The sequence below is a fragment of the Ruditapes philippinarum genome, unplaced genomic scaffold (assembly GCF_026571515.1).
Source record: "Ruditapes philippinarum isolate M1 unplaced genomic scaffold, ASM2657151v2 ctg1097_1_1_1_1, whole genome shotgun sequence".
Lineage (NCBI taxonomy): Eukaryota > Metazoa > Mollusca > Bivalvia > Venerida > Veneridae > Ruditapes > Ruditapes philippinarum.
The window spans coordinates 221,087-241,812 of record NW_026859753.1 but is presented as its reverse complement, the minus strand read 5'-3'; the positions used below and the strand labels follow the sequence as shown (position 1 = coordinate 241,812).

General features: G+C 32.6%; 1 protein-coding gene across 10 annotated transcripts in view; it reads left to right on the top strand.

Moving 5' to 3' along the window:
• Positions 1–20,726, top strand: part of LOC132757800 (plexin domain-containing protein 2-like) — a 76,714-nt gene that overhangs the window by 4,498 nt on the left and 51,490 nt on the right. For all 10 annotated transcript variants that reach the window (XM_060749202.1, XM_060749200.1, XM_060749196.1 and 7 more), the window contains exons 2-3: positions 17,289–17,449; positions 19,962–20,081. In XM_060749202.1, the coding sequence (XP_060605185.1) occupies positions 17,289–17,449; positions 19,962–20,081 (281 nt within the window). The remainder of the gene's footprint in view (positions 1–17,288; positions 17,450–19,961; positions 20,082–20,726) is intronic.

Here is a 20,726-nt window from a genome sequence, read left to right as displayed (position 1 = left end):
GTTTTGGATGTTTCTGCCTTTGACTAAGAATAGTTATTGTTTTGAGGTTGTGTTTCCTCTTGACCGAGGACAATTATTGTTGTTACAATTGAGTCTTCCCTTTAACTGAGAATAATTATATTGTCCTGAGAATTAGATTAGAGGAACCAAGCACATACTTGAGTATCTCTGACATTGTTAATTTCTGATATAATGTACGGTAATGATCTACTTGTAACTTTATGAGTATTTGGCCTAGAGTCAGGTATGGTCTGCAGATCCATGCAGTCTGAGGAGATAAAATTTACTTATATGGCAACTAAATTTTAGTAAATTGATGTTTAGTTTATACAAATTTATTTCAGTTCGATTGTGTTGGAAGCTATAAGCTTATTGAAACACTCTTGAATCTGTTCCTGGAACCAACCAGTACTTTAAAGCAAGAATGAATGTAAAGTTCCTTGCTCAAGGAAACAACAGCTTGTCCCTCACAGGGTTTGTACCCATGCGGTCAGCAATCCTAAGATTACTAGTCTGACGCGTTAACGACTTGTTTGAATCAATTAATTGCAATTAATTTGACAATTCCAATATCAAACTCAGCGCAGCACCTTTATAGAAATTTACAATATATTACAGAACATAATTTGATTAGAGGTACTAGGAAACTGTTTCAATTGTTCGGCTGTCATTTTGATTATAAATCCTGATTGCTCATCTTTTAAGGCCAAGTCTGATAGATTCTAAGAATAAGAAAATGAAATGTTTTCCTAGCAGTTAATGTAATTGAGGCCTCGTTTATTTCCATTTGTGTGTAGGTCTTAAAGAGATTGTATCAATTTAGACGATCAGAATGAATTTATCACATTCACTAATATAAGTCTTTCTCTTGTTGCCAATGGCGACAATACAAAATTCTGAAGGTTTTTTTTTGTAAGATCGATCACTTCTTTATAGCAAAATTTCCAGAAAAGTTAAAATCCCTGTAACTATATAATATTCTATATTTTTTTGGTGTTTTTTTTATTATGCTATAAGCATTAAATATTGTACATTGTAAGGTCACTAGGTAAAACTTTACGCTTTCTTGAGAGTATGACAGCTTTCTGACATACACAAAATGACTTGTGAGATATGTTATATATAATATTACAGAATTGTATATGTTACAAATTTTAAGCAAGAGTTGTTTATTATAGTAATAAACATAGGTTTATAAACATGGAAGACAAGAGGTTGTTGGAGATATAGATACAGGATGAGATAAGGAAACTATGGGTTTTTCTTTTTCTCTCCATGCATTTACTAACTAAGTTACTCCCCAGGTATTACAGATGCAGGAAAAAAGGTTTAAAGGGTCATAAAGTGTACACAGATGTATAATGTAAGGTGTAACTGTTTTCCTTTCTAGAATTTGAGATTGTGAAAAATATTATTAATGGAAACAATTAGAAATGTTTTGTGAAAAAAAGTTAAATATCAACTAACTTTCAATATTGAATGATTGCAGTCATATCACTGCATACTCTGTTGCACCTGATTATAATGCAGTGATGTACACCTGGGGGTGTCCCATTAGCAAGTTAAGCCTGGAAGCAAATATTATAAACCATTCAAGTTCTGATTTGATAAAATAAAACAAGACAAAATCAATATTGAATTAAAAGCAAATTCATATCAGCTAATATTCAAGCATTTATATTCTGATTCCATGTTAAATTATGATTAATTTAATGTGTTTGTTAAATATAAAGTCTCTGTTATTCTCATTTGACTTTGCCTTTTATATAGTTTACATAGAATCATTTGACATAGATAATTCCCCTTGTTTTTGTACCAGTCATGTTATTAGCCTGCTTGTCACAACTGAATCAGATCAGCTGGCACATTCGTGCCATCTTAACATTCACATAAATTCATGCAGTATTTTTTTCTAAATTTTTCCTAATTATGATGAAAGGTTTGGTCCAGATTGAATGATGAAGAAGCTATTTTAGGTACAGGTTAAATATTTCTCTTGCCTTTTAGTAAAATCTATTATATTATGTTATAAAGTGTATTGTGTTAAGATTGGATTGAACATCAATCTGTTTTAGGAAATGTCTCTTTATCATTAAGTCTCTTCGCAGTTTTGTAGACATAAAATTTGTCTCGAAATATTAGTTTGAGGGCAGTAAATTGTCCTGGTTTCAGCATTAATACTCAGAAAGGCTCTTGTTGATGACAGTTTGAAGGTTTTTGTTTAATCAAGACAGGCTCTTGTTAATGACAATTTAAAAGTGTTTGGCTGTTCTAAATGAAAATTTGAAGGTAAATTTGTCATGGTTTCAAGATTGGTAAAGAAATACTCTTGTTGATGATTACAAATTTAAAGGTTTTTGGCTCTTGTTGATGACAATTTGAAGGGTTGGTTTTTATCATGGTTTCAAGATTAATAAGTAGATTTTAGAATTTCTTTTTCAATATTTTTATTTTGTAGCTTACAATCCTGTGGATTGGGAAAATGATATACTATTTTCAATTTGGAATATGACAGGATATCGGCTATAAAATAAGCCCAAAAAATCCCTGCTTTTGGTTCAAGCAGGGTATATCTTATCTAATTAAGGGTTGTGTCATGTTTTAAGAGATAATGGTTATCACAACTCCTATTTTTGATTATGAAATGCGACCATGTGTGCTCATTTAAAAGCCCCAAGGGGGCAGGTGGTCAGTCTCCAATATATAGTTAAGGTCAAATATGGATAAATTCTCAAATGTTCCCCATCTCATTTAGATTTAAATCTAATTTATTTTAGAATAAATTAAATATTTTTTATAATGTGTTAATTTGCTTTGATGTATCAGTTACACAAAAAATGTGTTGTTGCATGGTACAACAAAACAAAACAAACTTGATATAGTCTACCATATAAAATAAATATTACATTGAATAGACACTTAAAATAGATATTTTAAATCTTCTGCAACTTGGTTGTTACTTCAATGAAATATTCAAAACGATTAAAAATTCATACATAATTATGAGAAATTCTGGTAAAATAACTGTTTGACTCTTGAAAAATTTACCCAGGAAATACACAGACAACCTAGAAGTTAAAAACAATTGGGAGAGCATGCCCACAACCTTCATTATGACTCTTTTTAACCCATAAATCAATTTTTGTATTGAAGTAAAACTTATTCAATATTTAATGTAATGAAAGGTCAATATTTAGATGGATTGGTCTTTTGTTAGGCATATGATTTACCCTGTGTAGACGGGAATTTATTATGATATAGAAAAATAATTTTCACAGCATTCTTTGAAACCCTATATTTTGGTTTAAACAGTTTAGTAATTTAAAGTGACAATATGCCCAACCAAGTTTAAATGGTGAGTGTACAGGTAAAATTCAAAATAACTTCACATATTTGGTCATAGTTGTTTTAAATCACATGTGTTATTTAATGACCCATGTGACTCAAGAAAAATTCTAGAAATATCCTTCGGAATGTACCAGTTAAATGTTCAATTTATAAAAATGGGTGGGGCAGTCTATTTATATTTAAGGCAGTTTTTACTTTTTAACCTAAACATTTTTAATATCAATTATTGGTCTTATACCATTTTTGTAGTCGTTTTCAGAAAATATAATTATAGTTTTGATTATTTTCATTTGTCAAGTTTCATTGGCTTAAAATTTTTGTATTTTTCTGCCGTAAATACATGTACAGGCTTTCAGGAAGTTAGCAATAATTCATGTATAACCTTGTAACTATTTGCTCTTTAAAACTATTTTGAAAGGAACGGAATTAAGTTATTTAAAGACCTTTCGTTTCTTATTCTCTACAATAATATACTGTCTTCTCCAACAAAGCAGTATAAGAAGTAGAACATGTCACTTAACTAAATAAAAACAGTACATGTGTTATTATAGTTTATTATTGTTTATAATGGAATATTGGGTTCTATTTATTTTATTTGAAACGTGACAATTTCTAGTTCATCATGCAGTTTTAAATGTCATATTATCAAGGTATAAGTCATTTAATGAAAAGATTTATATATATATACAAAAGCATAATGTTTCATCTGACATACATTTAAGTCAGCCAGAACTTAATTGAACATTAGAGAAGGTTATTAACATTCTCTTTGGCCACATTTTCTATCTGGAAAAAGTGCACCATTCTAAGAAAAATCTTATTTTTCTTGACTATATCAGCTTGACTTCAGTCAGAAGTTTCATTAATTGACAGCTACAGACATTTTCATTGTAAGTGTCTACTTAACATTTTTCATATGATTTATCTATGTAATTGAATATGTGTGCAGCAGTGTCTGTGGCCAATCCAGTTGATAAGGTTGTTGACTTCAAACCACTTGCCTGCCCCTCACAGCTGGGTTTGAATCCAGACAGGGACTTTGAATCCTTTTATGTTATGAACCTATCCAGCTAGCCCATGGAATGTCGGTGGTTCTACTCAGGTGCCCGTTCGTGCCAGAAATAATGCACAGAAGGGCACACTCCTACGGTCTTAAAGCTGGTAAGTCTCCATATGACCTATACTGTGTTTATAATTGTACTTTGAATGTATAACCCAACAAACAAACAAACAAAAATATGTTTATGCACATTTATATTAGTTACTCTAATATTGTTATTACAGTATAGAATTTAAGCAAAGATATAATTTTTTGGTATGAACTTAAGATCTATACTATACTACCGTATAGAATACATATATATATATAATGATACTATGACGTGGTTTATTGGACTTAACAGGTCACGTTTTATTTTGAAATCTACCCAAATACAAAATGTATTTTTAGATCTCATTGTCACGTTTTTTCTATTCGTGTGTAATGATATATTTATTATGGTCTTATGCACAAGATTATGAGTCCAATATTACCAAATTAAACCAAGACATTCAAGATATAAAAAAATCTGAGAGATTTGAATGAAATTTATACTTTTTATATACCTGTAGCCATTAATTAGTATATAAACAATAGCACTAATAGAATTTTAAGTAAGCCATATTAATATTTTGCTTATAATATAAGATGATTTCAGTTAGTTTGAAATGATCAGTGTTTCATGGGATGAGATTGAAATTTATTATTTATTAAGAAGGTAATTATCTGACCTGATGAAGTTAATTGGTGCAATGCTTACAATTAAGCCAAATAATAAAATTGTTTTATGTTTTCATTCCTGATAAGGGGGTTGATACATCATATATTTAGGTCAAATCATGATTTAAAACATTTAAAAAAGTTAAATAAATAGTCAAGCAAAGATCAATTGCTAACTACAGGGTATAATTGATTTGCGCCAGCTTGCAGATATCTAACTTTGGGTTGTCATTCAATGGCACTAAAATGTTTCAAATACAAAACAGTCTGTTTCAGAAACATTTTCATGACACCCCTGCATACTCTTTACTCTATACCAGTTGTCTCCTTGATTTTGACTTTTGGTATTTTAATTGGCTTTAATTGACAATTTGTATACCTTTCTAAAATTCAAAGCATTGAGGCAATTATATAAGTGTACATGACACAATTTTAGGTTGAAAACCAAGTAAACATTTAGCAATATGAAGATTTTAATCTTGTTTTTGTTGTATATTTATGTTATACCATGTTAACATTAGTGTCTATAAGGTAAAGCCCAGAGGCTGAATTGTACCAGGTCAGATTCTTTGTGATAGTTCGCGGGAGGTTGGGGACAATGCCCTGTGTTGTTGTCATGTTACCATTTGTCTTCAAAGGGAAACACAAATGTTCAGACTCATTTTTGTCATTCCGAAAAATACATTTTATACAGTCTACTGATATAATGTTCAAACTTGATTTGAATGTTCATAGAGTTATGACAGTGTTGCATTAAATTCTTGAAGTTTGCGTTTTTTGTTTTTATAAAAAAAAACTTCTAAATTATATGCTGTTATTGCCCATAGGTAAATGATTTATTTAGGTAAATATCATTATAATTTATAATGTTAGATGGTTTTCTTTGATGACTGTACATGATAAACACATTGTTGTTTATAAACATTTATTTAAGATTTTTATGCCCCCATTTTGAAAAAAAGGGGGTATATTGCTTTGCACTTGTCGGTCCGTAGACCAAATGGTTTCCGAGTGATAACTAAAGAACCCTTAGGCCTAGGAACTTCAAACTTGGTATGGTGATTGGTCATGACCAGTAGATGACCCCTATTGATTTTGGGGTCAAGGGGTCAAAGGTCAAGGTCACATTGACCTTGAAAGCAAAAACGATTTCCGATCAATAACTAAAGAACCTTAAGGCCTAGGAACTTCAAACTTGGTATGGTAATTGGTCATGACCAGTAGATGACCCCTATTGATTTTGGGGTCAAGGGGTCAAAGGTCAAGGTCACATTGACCTTGAAAGCAAAAACAGTTTCCGATCAATTACTAAAGAACCTTAAGGCCTAGGAACTTCAAACTTGGTATGGTGATTGGTCATGACCAGTAGATGACCCCTATTGATTTTGGGGTCAAGGGGTCAAAGGTCAAGGTCACATTGACCTTGAAAGCAAAAACGATTTCCGATCAATAACTAAAGAACCTTAAGGCCTAGGAACTTCAAACTTGGTATGGTAATTGGTCATGACCAGTAGATGACCCCTATTGATTTTGGGTCAAGGGGTCAAAGGTCAAGGTCACATTGACCTTGAAAGCAAAAACGGTTTCCGATCAATTACTAAAGAACCTTAAGGCTAGGAACTTCAAACTTGGTATGGTGATTGGTCATGACCAGTAGATGACCCCTATTGATTTTGGAGTCAAGGGGTCAAAGGTCAAGGTCACATTGACCTTAAAAGCAAAAACGGTTTCCGATCAATAACTAAAGAACCTTAAGGCCTAGGAACTTCAAACTTGGTATGGTGATTGGTCATGATCAGTAGATGACCCCTATTGATTTTGGGGTCAAGGGGTCAAAGGTCAAGGTCACATTGACCTTGTAGGTAAAAACGGTTTCCGATCAATACCTAAAGAACCTTAAGGCTTAGGAACATTAAACTTGGTATGGTGATTGGTCATGATCAGTAGATGACCCGTATAGATTTTGGGGTCAAGGGGTCAAAGGTCAAGGTCACATTGACCTTTTAATTATAAACGGTTTCTGATCAATAACAAAAGAACCCTTAGGCCTAGGAACTTCAAACTTGGTATGGTGATTGGTTATGACCAATCAGATGACCCCTATTGATTTTGGTGTTAAGGGGTCAAAGGTCAAGGTCACATTGACCTTGTAGGTAAAAACGGTTTCCGATCAATAATGAAAGAACCCTTAGGCCTAGGGACTTCAAACTTGAGATGATGATTGGTCATGATCAGTAGATGACCCCTATTGATTTTGGGGTCTAGGGGTCAAAGGTCAAGGTCACATTGACCTTGTAGATAAAAATGCTTTCGGATCAATAACTTAAGAACCCTTATGCCTAGGAACTTCAAACTTGGTATGGTGATTGGTCATGACCAGCAGATGGCCTATTGATTTTGGGGTCAAGGGGTCAAAGGTCAAGGTCACATTGACCTTGTAGGTAAAAACGGTTTCCGATCAATTAACTAAAAACGCTTAGGCCTAGGAACTTCAAACTTTGTGTGATGATTGGTCATGACCAGCAGATGACCCCTATTGAGTTTTAGGTGAAGGGGTCAAAGGTCAAGGTCACATTGACCTTTTAAGTAAAAACGGTTTCTGATCAATAACTCAAGAATGCTTAGGCCTAGGAACTTCAAACTTGGTATGGTGATTTGTCATGACCAGCAAATTACTCCTATTGATTTTGGGATCAAGGGGTCAAAGGTCAAGGTCACAATGACCTTGTAAGTAAAAACGGTTTCTGATCAATAACTAAAGAACGCTTCGGCCTAGAAACTTCAAACTTGGCATGGTGATTGGTCATGACCAGCAGATGACCCCTATTGATTTTGGGGTCAAAGGTCAAGGTCACATTGACCTTTTAAGTAAAAACGGTTTCTGATCAATAACTCAAGAACGCTTAGGCCTAGGAACTTCAAACTTGGTATGGTGATTTGTCATGACCAGCAGATTACTCCTATTGATTTTGGGATCAAGGGGTCAAAGGTCAAGGTCACAATGACCTTGTAAGTAAAAACGGTTTCTGATCAATAACTAAAGAACGCTTCGGCCTAGAACTTCAAACTTGGCATGGTGATTGGTCATGACCAGCAGATGACCCCTATTGATTTTGGGGACAAAGGTCAAGGTCACATTGACCTTGTATGTTAAAACGGTTTCCGATCAATAATAAGAGAACCCTTAGGCCTAAGAACTTCAAACTTGGCATGGTGATTGGTCATGACCAGCAGATGACCCCTATTGATTTTGGGGTCAAGGGGTCAAAGGTCAAGGTCACATTCTTGTAGGTAAAAACGGTTTCTGATCAATTTACTAAAAACGCCTAGGCCTAGGAACTTCAAACTTTGTATGATGATTGGTCGTGACCAGCAGATGACCCCTATTGAGTTTTGGGTCAAGGGGTCAAAGGTCAAGGTCATGACCAGTAGATACTTTATAACCCTTATTAATTGTTTGATCACTGGGTCAGACGTCATGCATAATAACCTTATCACATGACTAATTGGCTGCTGATAGGGGGCATACATGTTTTACAAACATATCTTGTTTTTTATGGTTTTGCAACATAAAATGTCATAAGTACATGTATTATCCACAGGTAGATCTAAAGTCTCGTCATCGTAAACTGTATGTATTATAAGACCCTTTTTTGGTTTAAATGAAATACATTTATGTTAATATGTATAAAATTATAAGTGTTTTTATACCCCTTAAAGACATTTTCAGGAGTTTCCTCATAGATAAAACTGTTCAATATCAGTGTTAAATGTTTAATATTAAGGATGCAAATTTACTTGATACAAAAATGTCTAAGATTATTGCATTTTACATAAATAAGCCCTGACCTGTATTTTTGAAGTTGGTAATATATCCTATGATTTCATTTGTTTTCCATGCTATTTTGATTATACAATTTTTATACAATTTTGATTATTTATTTGAATTGACAATAATTATGCTCTTAATAAAAAATTTTCAATGACAAGATAGTAAAATGATTGTTCCTCAATATTTATCACATACCCATGCCAATTTTGCGACTCCGTAAAAATGGTATTGCACGGTCAAGCATACTTTATTTTGATGTGACGTCATTATATATACTAACATAGTGTAAAGACATGCTAAATGATAGCATTACGCTATAGGCGCGTCAATGAAAAATAATTCTTTTGCACTTAAAACAGTCTTTATTTTGTGTATGTGATAAATAGAATATTAAATTCGTGTAGCTTCATTACTGAATTTATTGAAGCCATTGAAGGCTATAGCATAATATAATTTTATTCAACTTGTCCAATAAAGTCAGCATTGAACCTAACACTCATTTAATATCTTCTCTATATTATATTGCAAAATATATCGTATCATAATTCTTTTTTTCTAGTTTTGAAGTATTATATATTATTTCATTTCCTTTTATGACAAACAATGACAAAGATTTTTGGTGTACAATTTTGTTGATCTATGACCCATGTAAATCAGGTATCAGGCAGTTTAAAGGGAACAAATTACTTCAGTTAGTAATCAAAGATAGTTTAACAAATTACTATGCGTGACTAAAATATTGACATTTAAGGTATTATTCCATTTATATTGAGTTAAACTTTTAGAGAATGAAAAGAGTCTGTCAGATGGTTTTCAGAAGAAGAAGTAAAAGAAAGGTATATGGATATCTTTAAAAGCAAAGAGGATATATGACATTTATTTTATAGGTTAAATACCAGTCATTTGTAGACTCCCCTTATGTTAATGAAGGAGGGTTGCAGCTCAGGACTGTTTTCACATTTGAAGTTTCCTGCAGTAGGTACTACATGATATATCATAAACCTGCTGTAAGATAATTGAGAAGGTTTTATCATTGCCATTATCTCTCCTGCAGGGCAAGAAAGTGTATAAAGTTATATATCTGCTGCAAAAATTATTGTTTGAATTCTCAAAAATAATTCTTCAAAAATATGATTGTGTGAAAGAAATATGGCATTATATTGCCTTAAAAGCTAATTGTGCAGCATGAAATCATTGTTAAATGGCTGAAACTTCACTTAAAATAGCAGCATAATATATGTATTTTGTTCAGGAACATTTATTCTGCTCAAAACAGAGACATTCTATTGTTACATCTTGTCAAGAGTTCATAAGATTATGGAATCAATATAATTTTACAAGTTGATAAATTTTATTAAAATAAATTATGTCTTTTACCCCTTTAAGGATTTTACTTGACTGTCTTAATTTCAAAGACCTTAAGAAAAATTGTTACAAATGGCTGGTTTTAATTCAGTTGAAATAAATATTTTGTATGTAAATAACTTACAATAATCTTATATAAAAATAAGTATCTTGTTATATAAATAATTTTCATATTGTCTTGCTTCATGCATTTATATACAGACTGTTAAACCTACATGCAATATAATGTATGAATTTTATGATATTTAAATATATATGTTTAATTGTTAGGTTTAATGAATGTTTTCACTTACTTTTTCTTGTTTAAAAGATTGTTTTCTAGTTCATATGACTTTAGATTCTAATTTGTTACACATGAAATTTGCATTGCTTTATTTCTCGAGTGAAAGAATTTTTGATTAAATAGGACTTACAAAATAATTGCTGTGTAACAAATTTGTTTTATAATGTTGTTAAGTATGTAAGGTACATGGCTATGACATGAAAGGTGATTAAATATGTAGAATGTTTTAACAGCACGCTGGCTGGACAACTTGTAGGACATTTAGTAATGTTTCACACCCTGAGGGCTACGGCAATAAAACGTAGGTTCCTGAGGTCATAGGTTATAAATTCAGCACCATTTGTCTCTGATGTAATTATAGTATCGGACACTATGTCACAAATGTGAAATTTATTTAACATGCAGTCTCGTATAAACTTAGTCATTTACGACAGTTTATACTGCTGATGGGAAAATAGACAGAGGGAAAAAAGAAAATGTGATGAGTTTGTCCTGAATTATAATGAGTTTACATCTATACCATATTTCATTTTGAATGATTGCTTTAATGCTTCTAGAAACACAAATTTTGCAATTAATTTTAGATATAATTAATTAAGAATAAGTTTATGCTAAGTTTTATTACCTGCAGTGAGTCAATTTTCTACATATTCTTAAATGTATATACCGGTAAGTCACATAATTTTAGTTTACAGAATCACTTGCTAAATTACCCATCATGTCATTATAGTGAGGTCATCAGGTGCAATGTGTCCTTTCAAAGCAATATTATGTTACAATGATTCAGCAAAGTTATGGACTTATAAGTTTGCCTTGTAAAAATGCAGGTACATATATTTTGAAAAAAGAAAGATGATGGATGTACTTAATGAAAGTATGTTAGAAATTAAAAGGCCTAACCAGAACTTAAACCTGGGATTTGTTTAATACCATTTTGAAGTTTTACTGAGTGGCAATCCTGCCATTTAACCTTTTACCCCATGAGCATATTGCGAAAAATGGCCGTTTTCATTGAAAAGCCTCCTGTAACAAGTTCAAACTGCTATGAAACTATGAAAAATGCTTCAATACTGATGAAGCGTAAATTGGCACAAATGTTGACTAGACCATTACTAAGCCTCTGTAACAGCATGCTCAATCGTAAATTTCCTGTGGGGACGTCTCAATATTGCAAAAAATCATTATTTTGCATTTTTTTTTCCAGTCAAAACTGATTTCAAAGTGCTGCAACTTCTCATTGAATTGAGATAGAGTAAAAGGCTTTTCAGCGTTGGTTACTAGTTACCCTTAGATCGACCTGAGGCCATTTTTAGCCTGTCACATTTTCAAAATTTTCTTGGCAGTGAGGGGGACTACTGCCCCCTTCAAACCCCCCCAAACAAAGGAGGGGGCATATCCCCCTTCTGGCAATCCCCTGATGTAATATTTTGATGGGGGGCCATGCCGAAAAAGTGGTCACTTTTTTTTAACAACATTATCAAACGAAAAACAGTGTTTGGGGCCTAATTAGGGCATTTTTTCAATTTTTGAGGCCCCAAAGGCGGGGGGAGGGGGCGGGGGCAGAAAAGCCGTCAAAACACGCCTATATGAGGGAAAAGGTTAACACATTTCCTTCCCACTAAAAGGGTGTAGTTCTTTCTTGTTTTATTTGGTTTAACAAAATCTTAGGAGCAGGTTAAAGAACTGTCTCAAATACGTTTTGAGAATTAAGCCTAAAAATTGTAAGAGAAACACTCTTTGATACATGTTTTTAAACCAAAAATGACCTCTTTAAATTCATAACGGACTGTCTCAGAATATGCTTAATGACAGTCCTGCAGAATTATATTATTTACTATTCAGAATAAAAGACGTAACAGTATGACACTAGATGTTTTACAGTTTTGCTACTGACTTCTGTTAATTTAAATGCATTTATGTTTACTTTACAATTAAAACTCTCGATTATAAAGTAAGCTAAAATTTTATTTTAATTAATTCAACAGTCATTTTAATTTTGACTACTTATGTCAAAAGAAAACACTTTAATTTCAATACTAATTTATAGTAATTAATTATGAAAGCTTGTGACATTCTTAATTAATGTTTAACTTCTTTAGAGCACAACCATTATGCACTAGTCAATTATATCCTGGCCCCAGGGAAAATTTAGCAAGGATATGGACTTTCATATTATCAAATCCCTGTATAAGGCCATGCTGCACGCTTCTTCATCAGTTGATCATTTGGGTTAATCTCACTTAATATGCACTGGCTGAGCAACAGGTATGCAGCAGGGCTACCTGGCTCTGGTTGCAGCAGGGCTACCTGGCTCTGGTTGCAGCAGGGCTACCTGGCTCTATGCTATAATTACTCTAGGTTACAGCAGTGCATTTCTTGAATAATGACTGAAAATTTTGTCAGACCAGGGCTTAATAAACCTCAGAAATACATTGCATGTGTAAACAGGAAACTAAAACAAGGCAAATATTTGCATTTATTTTGCCTCAGATTGGTTGAACTTACCATGTAACAATCTAGTGGATAATTTTGTCATGGCTTTAATCTTGTTTTTGCTTTACAGCCAGTGGGTATAAGCTTTTGTTTGACAATAGGTTTAAAGTTATTTTCCATTAAAATCCTTCTAAAGTTGGTTAATTTTATTGTGATACAAACCAATTATGTCTAGTGGATTGTAATCGTTTGTAAAAACTAACCTATTTACTTCATTGTAGGTGTAAAGTTGATCAAATTTACCACATTGAGGTATTGTAATTTGACTATGATTTTATTATGTCATACACTAGCCCAACAAATTTTGCGCTTTAGGGCTTTTTTTTATATATACGATGGTCGCCTTTATGAAATATCAGATTATAAAATCGGTCTGTCTTGCCGTCGAAAAATTGAGACTAGTCATACACTGGCCCTTGGTTTTATATTCCTATTTATTTGTGGTTTCACTTCTTTGTTTTGTTATGAATAAAATTACTAGGTTGTTGTATTATAAACAAGTTTATTTTGGTTGAGTTTTATTGAAAAGTTATCTGTTTGAAGTGTAAACAATTTTCTTACTGGGGCAGCTAACTCATCCTGGCACTATATCTTGTTATTGTAACCTTCTATTATTGTTGGCATCATAGTGTAAATATTGGCCTCTTATATAAGTGTTGGCTTCAGTGTTAATAATGTTCATGAGCTTCTTAGTGTTGTTTTCAGTGTTTGCTTAAATGTTTTGCCTTTGAGTGTAAGGATCTAATGTATGTGCTGGAATCTTGGTGTTGGCTGTAATATTGGCATCTTAGTGTTTGCCTATGAGTTTTGGCATCTTAGTGTTTGCCTATGAGTTTTGGCATCTTAGTGTTTGCCTTTGAGTTTTGGCATCTTAGTGTTTGCCTTTGAGTTTTGGCATCTTAGTGTTTGCCTATGAGTTTTGGCATCTTAGTGTTTGCCTTTGAGTTTTGGCATCTTAGTGTTTGCCTATGATTTTTGGCATCTTAGTGTTTGCCTATGAGTGTTGGCATCTTCAAGTGTTTGCCTATGAGTGTTGACATCTAAGTGTTTGCCTATGAGTTTTGGCATCTTAGTGTTTGCCTATGAGTGTTGGCATCTTCAAGTGTTTGCCTATGAGTATTGGCATCTTAGTGTTTGCCTATGAGTTTTGGCATCTTAGTGTTTGCCTATGAGCTTTGGCATCTTAGTGTTTGCCTATGAGTATTTGCATCTTAGTGTTTGCCTATGAGTGTGTACATCTTAGTGTTTGCCTATGAGTGTTGGCATCTTAGTGTTTGCCTATGAGTATTGGCATCTTAGTGTTTGCCTATGAGTGTTGGCATCTTCAAGTGTTTGCCTATGAGTGTTGACATCTTAGTGTTTGCCTATGATCGAGTGTTGGCGTCTTACTGTGTACCATCTGTCTTGACAAAGACCCTTTACTACAGCATGAATTTTTACTGAATTATATTAAAATTACATGTATATATAAAATTTAGAATCATTAAAAGTTTGTATAAGGAGAGTGTAAAGTAGTTTGTAGTACTTTGGTGTAATATTGTTCTAACCATGCAGACAGGGATCCAGAAATTTTTGACATAGGGTGCTTAAGTTAAAAGGTACTTAAACTTGATACTCTCCCATATAGGTGGTTCATGGAACCCCCAGGATACAAAAATGAAATCTGCTTGTGCAATGGTGGCTTCTTGCACATTTAAGTTGCACCTTTTAAAATACAAGTTTCTACATTTACCCAAAAATTTCAGACAGATTTTAGAACATGAAAGGTGTTAAATTTTAGTCAATCTTTGAAAAAAAGATCTGCATATCAATTGGATGTCTCTAATGCATTTTCAAGTGCATATTTTTAATAAATTTCTCTACATTTTCCAAGAAAATTTCAGACATGCAAGGTGTTACAAGATTATCTTTCTTTGGAATTTTTGGTTTATACTTACTTGAATGATGCTGTATAATTAGAATATTAAAGACCTTCATTTATGGTATTTATGGTTATCTTAGACTGTAAAAAAAAATATATTAAAATCTCCTTTGTTATTGGTTTGTGAGGTTACAGTATAAAAGTTAAAAACAATGACTGGTCCAAATTGTCAAGTACTGAAATTATCATGCATGTATCTTATGATTTGCTAGAGGAAATCAATTAAAACAAGAAGTAAATATTAATGATTATATTTTATTATTCATGAACACATAAAATTTGTAGATAGGAATAGATGAAGTCAGATATTATAGTTTGTCAATTCTTTAGGGAAAAATGTTTTATTTTACATTTGGTATATATTTGTTGTTGTTTTTTTTCATTATGAAGAAATGTGTTAATATAATATTATGAAGGTAGCATAAGAAGTGATCAAGTCATAAATGTGATTTGTAACTCTTCTAACATCTCAACCCTTCACCTGCTGGAACCAAAAGATTCATGCTATTGCTACAAGTATGGAGCCAGGCCAGCCTGCAGCAGTGTCTTTTGTGTGGTCTGACAAGTCTCTAAAATGTTGACTAACTTCAAAACCACAACTTGATATTGTCAAAATTGACAATCATTTAGGGTCCAAATATAGAAGCTGATCAAGACTATTAAGTCTTTTTGAGAATTTCAGCGGCTGCCCTAATTTAGATGATATGTTACATGATTAACTTGAGTTCTTTTTGTGAAATTTTTATGCCACCGCAGCATCTGCGATGCGGTGGCATATAGCGATTCACCTGTGTGTGTGTTTGTTTGTGTGTGTGTGTGTTATATAGATTATATAGTGAACTTAAAAAATCTTCTTGTGAAAAACCACTAGTCCAATTTCAACCAAACTTGGCAGGATTGATCCTTGGGTGAAGGCCTTCCAAAGTTGTTCAAAGAATTTCATTCCATGCAGAATTCTGGTTGCCATGGCAACCAAAAGGAATTATAAGAATAAATTTAAAAAATCTTCTTGTAAAGACCCAAAAGGCCTAGAGCTTAGATATTTTGCATAAGGCATTGTCTGGTAGACCTCTACCAAGATTGTTCAAATTATAGCCCTGGGGTCCAAATCGGCCCGCCCCGGGGGTCATTGATTTTAACTTTATGTACATATAGTAAAAACTTAAAATACCTTCTTGTCTGAAGGTACCAGGCTTAGAGGTTTGATATTTGGTATGTGTTATTATCTATAGGTACTCTACCAAAGTTGTTCAAATTTTGCCTCTAGTGTCAAAATTAGCCCCGCCCCGGGGGTCATAGGTTTTCCTTATATGTATATAGTAAAAACTTAAAAAATCATCTTCTCTAAATTGACAAAGGCTAGAGGTTAGATATTTTGCATGAAACATTGTGTAGTGAACCTCTAGCAAGATTGTTCAAATTATAGCCCTGGGGTCAAAATTGGCCCCACCCCGGGGGTCATTGATTTTCACTATGTACATATAGTAAAAATAAAAAAATCTTATTGTCTGAAGGTACAAGGCTTAGAGCTTTGATATTTGGTAAATGATATCATCTATAGGTACTCTACCAAAAAGTTGTTCAAATTTTGCCTCTAGTGTCAAAAACTAGCCCTGCCCGGGGTCATAGGTTTTCTTTACATGTATATAGTAAAAACTTTAAAAAATCACCTTCTTGAATTGACAAAGGCTGGAGGTGAGACATTTTGCAGTAAACATTGTGTAGTGAAACTTTAGCAAGATTATTCAAATTAAAGCCCTTGGGTCAAAACAAAAAAAATTTGTTCCTACATTACTATTTTAGTGTTGTATTTATGCGTTGGCATAGCATTTTTTACAAATGCAATCTTGTTTTGGCATTATATTAGGAAAGAAATATGGAAGAGGTGACTTGCCCCACTTTCTGAAGATTATTTGACCCATTATTATAACCTTAATATTCACACGATCACCAATAATCTTGAATTGATAGAAAATCTTGCACTGTGAATTTTTTCGTGGAAGATATTCAAGAATGTCACGCAAACCAAATATCAGACAATACATTTGATTAGCAGGAAAAATGCATCATGGGATTTTGAATTTATCAAGTTATTTATAAAGCTAACTATCAAATTTTGAAAGCATCTGAAAGGGTGTTGCATATTTATTTGGACAATTTTATTACATAAACTTAGTGTGCCAATTTTGCTGTTTTCAGTTTTGCAATTTTCCAGCTTGAGAAAGGAGTGTTTTTCAGCTTACAAAAAGAGCGAGGTTTTATTTTAAGTTTATTTCTCTATTTTCAGATGATGTATACACAATACTAGCGAATCAGGCTGAAAATAAATTCCAAGACATATCTGTGATAGATTATGAAAATGTGGCAGGGCGATACAAACGGCAGTCAGGCAATCCTGGAAATGATGTTACGCCTTCCACAAAATTAGAAGATATGAACCTTATTCATGTAAGAAAATGTCATTTTTAAATGTTCTTATACATTTTAATAATTCGTCCAAAATTTATTTAACTTGCTTAAACTGCAAGAATCAATTAAAGTGTTACTAGTCCAATTGATATACATGTAAATCCATAAAAGACTGCACAAAGTCCCTCAAGTCTGACCAGGTTCTATGTTTGCTGACAAACTTTCATCTTGCTATCTCAAAATTCATAATGGACACTTACAAAAATGTGAGCTGGACTGTGACGTAATTCAAGTTATAGGTTGAAACTATAAACTACATTCATGGTGAAGTTGATTTTACATGATATATGTATGTCACTTGAAAGTCTTGTTTCTTCACCAGTATTTGATTGATTCCCACCACATAATACTGAAATTCCCACCACATAATACTGAAATTTGATCACAAATTTATCCAATTCAGTCAATGAATTATAATGTAACAACCACTGATAGTGTTACATAGTTTGTTTTGACAGAATAATAATATAATTGCATATAATTATGTCTAGATCATATTATAAGTTTTTATTACTTTTTTGTTTGCAAGTTGAAAAGGCTGCAGTTCATTCAATGACAGCAGCCATTTTGAAATCACTTTAAGAGTTGTTTACGTCATTCATATCCATAATGGAAAAATATTGCTGAGTAGCAAGGCGGCTGAAATTGCATGATGACCTAGATATTGCCTTCATAGCCTAGAAAGACATTAAATTTTGTTACTAATGGTTACATAGGTATTAATTGGAGTTAAATACCTGGATGTTGCACACCATTTATTGGACTTTTTCCTGAGTTTAAGCTATGTTTATGTTGTGAATTTATGCCATCTAAGAATCAAGGTGGCTGGAATTGCATAATAATATAGGTCTTGCCATAAAGCAGACACAAATCTTACCATGATAGCCTTGAAATTGATGGAACACATTTATAGAATAAGTGATAAAAATTACCAATGTTTTTACTTTTTGAGATCAGTTTGAAAATTTTAATATTAACTATCTTAAATATGCTCCATTTAGATCTTTGTCTATTTCCTTCAACATTCACTTGACATAAAGTCATTGATTTGATCACCGGTAGTCAAGTACAGGAAACTAAGCAATCTTTAAAATCTTGTTTACCTTTAAAGGGGAAGTAATCAAAATAATTCACGTACAGTGAACTTTGGGCAGTTTCTGAATCTAATGCACTTAGTAACATAGGCCAACACATAGTATTATGAGTTACCTGTATGATACATGTATTTGTTTTGCTGCTGTAACTTTATAATGGTATTATTTTGTAGAAATGGTACTTTTTTTATTAAAAAGAATGTAGATGTAAAATCTAAAATGCATTATTTCTTATAATATAGAAAAAACTGCCATCATACACAGTCCTCCATTTATATAACTAGATATCTATATCAAAGTAATCATTGTTTGGCCTTTGAGATTTTGATCTATAAATATTGATCTACTGGTACACAATGTTATGTCCAATAAGGACATATGTAAACAATGAAAAGTTGAAAACATAGATTTTATTTGTAACAGAGAAAGGGCAATATAAGATAAACAATAGGGCAATAAATCGACACTGGGTGCCATATCAACTTAACATTGTTGGTTCACATCCTGCCAGTATTAGACTCTTTCTTATATGCCATTATACTCAGTGCAGCAAGTTTTAAAACATGGTCTAGCTCTATTCAGATATCCTGTACTGTTTAGATTAATAAGTGGCATGTCACCTGATTTTGTCCACCTCCAGTATAGATTGAAGGTTTCTTTGAATGGAAAACTTGGGTGAAAGTAAAATTTCAGGAATTTTAGACTCTCTCTCAAAAGCTATATTTTCTAAATGAAGCTATAAGCAGAATTGATTAATACAGAATTTTCAAGACATTTTTAACCTGTGGAACTTTCACTCTTCTAAATGAGTCTTTGAAGTGAACCATTATATAAAAGAAGATCAAAAGGAATTACAGGGGGGAAAAAACCCCAAGAATCTGCTTTATTATCTTGTTCAGTGTGTCTCTTGTAATTGACAAAGAATTGCATTGATTTGTTGCTTGTGGCATTTTAATGCCCCTCTGACTGTTTTAAGAGATATTGGTTTATTTTGTGAGAAACTGTTGTCCCCAGCAATAATCAGCCCACTTCAACTAGCATTAATGAAGAAGTATGATAAATGATTAGCTCTTGAGGAATAATTATGATTGTGACAATTTTGACTTTCTTATGCAATAGTATTAAAGCATCTCCACTGAGGTCTGCTGAAAGTCTAAAAAAAAACCATACCTTTTGAAAATCTTTTGCAGTTACCCTTGTATCACCTTATACAAATATCATATCAAATTATGATTATCATCTTGAAGATAACATGATCATTTAAACTTGCCATTTACCCAATGATAATTAATAAATCAGTCTTTGATTAGCTTCTGTGAACCAATGACCATCATAATTGATAAATTACCAAGGTTACTACATTATTATGATATTTTTGTTTTGTTGTTTTTTTCCAGGATGACCATTCCTACTATAAGTCTCTAATGTTTAAACTGACGGATGTTAGTGAGTACTGGATAGAACTAAAAGATGTAGCTGGGCATTCTACATTGTCAGACAGTCATCGGACAGCTGTGGTAAGACTTATCCCCCCCTGATTTATTGTTAATTTAACATAATGTCTGCTAGGTATAAAAACAACATAATATTGGACAGTCTGTCCTGTGACAATATTAAAACAGGTGCACTGTACAAACATTGCTGTTCTCCTGTTCAGTTGTTTGATTTACAATGATAAAAATCTGAAATAATATTATGTACTGACATTTTTTATTTCACAAAATAACAGTTATTGTAAAAAGACAGCAACATAACACAGATATCATTCATATTTATGGAAAATACCAGTAGGTTTCTTATACTAAGGCCAATGCCAGTCCCTTAGATTTCAATTCATAAATGAAAATTAAGTTGCCATGTCTGTTTAAATACAACTTGAGACAAATTAAAGCAAAATCTTTAAAACAAAACAGCAACTTTTTCCCCCCACTTTTCTGAATAATGATTTTGTTTGCTACTCAATTATTTTCCTTTAACAAACACAGGAACAATATCTTAATGATGAAATAATTGCAGATGTAATAAACATCAATAACTTCAATCATTTGTTTCCTCTCATACTGTCATGCATGTGTTGAGACATTCCCAGGAAGATTTTTTGTGTGTAATTACACCAGTATTCTTTAGCATAAGACGTAACATAAAAAAGAAATTCAAATGAA